The sequence below is a fragment of the Danio aesculapii genome, chromosome 4, assembly GCF_903798145.1.
Source record: "Danio aesculapii chromosome 4, fDanAes4.1, whole genome shotgun sequence".
NCBI classification, from domain to species: Eukaryota; Metazoa; Chordata; class Actinopteri; order Cypriniformes; family Danionidae; genus Danio; species Danio aesculapii.
In genome coordinates, this window is record NC_079438.1 from 53,768,308 (window position 1) to 53,772,444 (window position 4,137).

The 4,137-nt window shown below is 38.0% G+C and overlaps 1 protein-coding gene across 1 annotated transcript; it reads right to left on the reverse strand.

The window, feature by feature from the left end:
* Positions 1-1,027: 1,027 nt before the first annotated feature.
* Positions 1,028-2,487, reverse strand: pou3f2a (POU class 3 homeobox 2a). Its single transcript, XM_056455129.1, has one exon. It carries the CDS (start codon positions 2,483-2,485, stop codon positions 1,472-1,474), a length of 1,014 nt encoding a protein of 337 aa, XP_056311104.1. The 5' UTR covers positions 2,486-2,487; the 3' UTR covers positions 1,028-1,471.
* Between the last annotated feature and the right edge of the window lie 1,650 nt (positions 2,488-4,137).

The following is a 4,137-nucleotide window of genomic DNA, read 5'->3' on the forward strand; positions in this document are numbered from 1 at the left end:
GCTGGTGTCATAGTAGTTCTCGTTAAAGGAAAAGACAAATTTGGGATAAACACAAATAGCAAACAGATACAAACATGTTGAGGCTTATACATTTAATTGACGCACAAAATCACACAATTTTACTGTAATAATAATGGGCAATAAAATGGCCTCTTATTATTATTTATTATTATTATTATTTATTATTATTAATTATTATTAATTATTATTATTATTATTAGTCGTCGTTTTTAATCTGGACATTATTTCGGCATTATTTCAGCGTCTTCGGGAAAATAAATTAATTAAAAGCTTAATTTGTTTTTATATGCAACGTGAGTCTATTTTGGTTTCTTTTAGATTTCCTAAATCATACAAAAACCAATCAAAAACGAATTAACCAAAATAATTGATTACAAAAATGAGATCTAATAAACAAGTCACTGTCTCAGACAGTGGACTTATTTTGGATGCATATAAAAATGATTAAAAAACAAAACGACTGAGTGGATAATTATAAAGCTGGTATCATTGGATTTCGATGATCATTTCGATGATCCACAGCAGCGCGATTCTAGAGAGGCTTTAATGTTTCCTCAGGCCTCTGTTTTGCACCAGCAGTGTGAATCCGTGATCTGCATGAAATCGGGCTGCTTTGCCTGTGAAAAACACACAGCAGCACTTGGCAGCCTTTGTTGTGACCGAAATGAGAGAATTTCATTATTATTTCGCAGTGATAGCTTTATATGAATGGAAATAATATTTAAAAAGAAAAGTATAATAAAATAATAATGTAAATTTTCCAAATTGTTTGAATTTTGACTCTTTTTTTATTAAAATAATTAAAATAAATGTAATAATAATAATAATAATTATTATTATTATTATTATTATTATTATTATTATACTTTTAATTTATTGCATTTAGCCTAATTATGCAGGTGAATAAATTAAACAATTTCGATAAGTGTTAAACCTTTTGTGATTATGTTTTGTATTATATTTGACTATTTTGGAATTCTGGAAGATCTGATAATAATAATAATAATAATAATAATAATAATAATAATAATAATAATAATAATAATAATAATAATAACGAAGCATTTGCCATTAATATTCGTAAGAGAACGAGGAGCAGACACTGCACCGGATTAATATCAATCAGGAATAAACCTTTTGTGGTCATGAGGGGAAGATGGCGCGCCCCTGACGCCTTTTCACAGCTTTCGGTTGGAAGTGATATGATGCTTTCACAGATCCCCGGACTTGAAAAGAAATCTCTTAAATAAAAGAATATATACGTTCCTCTTCAGGTTCAGCGCGCCCCGGTTTGCTCGCGTTTTCTCGCGCCCGTGCCCGTATATTGTTCGCGCAACCACGCGCGCTCGGAGGTGCCACACACAGAGACGCTTCATCACCGTCGGTCCGCCCAGAATGGGCTTATGACCGGGACAAAGGGACAGTCGGTTATGTTCAATCCGCCCCTCTCTCACGGAACAGGTGTCTGCGCCCCGTGGTGAGGCGAGGCGTCCCCGTACACATCCTCGTTCCCGGCCATCGGTCCATTTTGGGGCGTCATCCGCTTCTCCTTTTGCCGCCGGTTGCAGAACCAAACCCGCACCACCTCCTTCTCCAGCTGCAGGCTGTCCGCAAGCGAGTTGATCTCGGACGCGCCAGGTTTCGGGCACTTGAGGAAATGGCTCTCCAGGGCCCCTTTGACACTCACCTCGATGGAGGTGCGCTTTTTCCTCTTCCTGCCCTGCGCGGCGATCTTATCCAGGCTGGTCGGGCTCCCCGAAGTGGAGTCCGCCTCCTCCAGCCACTTGTTCAGCAGTGGCTTGAGTTTGCACATGTTCTTGAAGCTCAGCTGGAGCGCCTCGAACCTGCAGATGGTGGTCTGGGAGAAGACGTTGCCGTAGAGGGTCCCCAGCGCGAGCCCCACGTCCGCCTGCGTGAAGCCCAGTTTGATCCGCCGCTGCTTGAACTGCTTGGCGAACTGCTCCAGGTCGTCGGAGGTCGGCGTGTCCTCGTCCGAGTGCAGGCTCTGCGGGTGGCCGTGCTCACTCAGATGCGGGCTGTGGTGCTCCTCGTGGTGCATCTCGCCGTAGCCGGGCTGAGAGTAGATCAGGCTCTGCCCGTTGGAGGTGCTCATGCTCGGCATGTGCGCGGTGGTCGTGGCGCGCCAGGCGGCCGTCTCGTGATGCTGGCTCTGCGGCACCAGATGCGCTTGTCTCGGCGAGTGCTGCAGCTCCTCCACCGGCTTAATGTCCTGCTCGCCCAGCGGGCTGGCGGGCCACGGCGACCCCTCTCCCCCGTGAGACAGCGCCGCCGTCAGCCACTGGTGCGCGTGGCCGAGCGTGCTCCCGCTGCTCTGCAGGGTGGTGTACTCGCTCTGCAGCAGGCTGTGCGCGTCCCTGTAGGCCGGCGGCGGCGTCTGCTGCATGCTGCCGGGCTCCGCGCTGGACGTGAGGATGCTGTAGTGGTTGGACGCCGCGGTCGCCATAGTTTCCACAGCTACTCTGTGCCACAGGCGGCTCCCCAGCGCGCCAGAGCCGCTAGGACACAGAGGCGCGCACCTGAGATCCGCCTCGCGCCGCTGTCGATTGGTCAGACGCGCTTGACAGATGCGGCAGCGGCGCGTTCATTGGTCGCGCCAGACTCGACGCCCAAGCCGCATCCCATTGCGCTCTGCTGAAAACAAGCACACAGGGATCAGCAGTGACAGGGCGCAGTGGGCGCATTGGGCTCCAGAGGTATCCAGCCTGGCTTTCGTTAAGTTGAAATATTTCACAATTTATTTGAATATGCTGTGTTGTTTTGGAGTTTTTAATGTAGCCACACTGGTAGAACTAATTCTGGATTAGACTCTTGATCTCAACTCTTGAATTTGACATATTTTTATTGGAGTGTCCGATAAATGTCTTGTGATTTCTGTTACCAAGATTTATTTTAAAGTCAAATTATTTAAGAAGTAAATTTGACCTGTTTAGCAAAATAAGTAAACAGATTATATGATATACATTGACAAACAAAAGATATATTCAGTAATCTAAAAAATATTAGACATTAAATAACCTTGATCAAATCATTTAAAAATCATGCAAACAAAATACAATAAATTATAATAAACAAAATTAAATAATATATAATATGTAATTCGTTTTAAAATGTGTTTTTATATCTTAATTAGTTTCAAAAAATGGATAAAAACAATGATTTTGTTAGTAATAATAATAGTCAATAAAAATATTTTGGCATTTCATATAGATTAAAACTTTAAGGAAATATCATTACCATGCTCTTATCTTACATTATTAAATAATGTACATACATTTACAAACTATATGTTGTGAAAAATATTTCAAACAAGATTTGAAACTGAGCATGATTTAATAATAAAAATAGATATTATATATATGTATTAAACATTTTTAATGCATTTTATTAAAACACAAAAGTCGGTTCAGCACAACATAGTCTATAATATAACGCATATATTAATTTTCATTTAAACTTTTATCTGACATAATTATACAGCATGAACTTATCATACATATTATCATATATATATAAATATATATATATATATATTCACAGTAATTTGAGAGCTTTAAGTTTAAATTCTTCACTCTTTATTATATGCAATGTTATTATTAATTATTATCTATTATTAAACTGCTTACTGTTATTTTTATGACAGCAAAATATCATCATCACTTCATCTTTTTAATCTCTTTCACAATAATTCATCATTTGTTTCGGTTTATTTAGTAAAAATCAGTAATAACATTCAAAATGGATGAAAATGGGCAAATTTAGTCATGTGAAAATGTAGCCTCCAATAACGGAAGTATTCGAAGCCAATTTTAAACATATAATAATAATAATAATAATAATAATAATAATAATAATAATAATAATAATGATAATAATAATGATAATAATGATAAAAAAAAAAAAAAAAAAAAATAATAATAATAATAATGATAATATTAATAATAATAATAATAATAATAATAATAATAATAATAATAATAATGATAATAATAATGATAATAATAATAATAATGATAATAATAATAATAATGATAATAATAATAATAATGATAATGATAATAATAATAATAATAATAATAATAATAATAATAATAATAA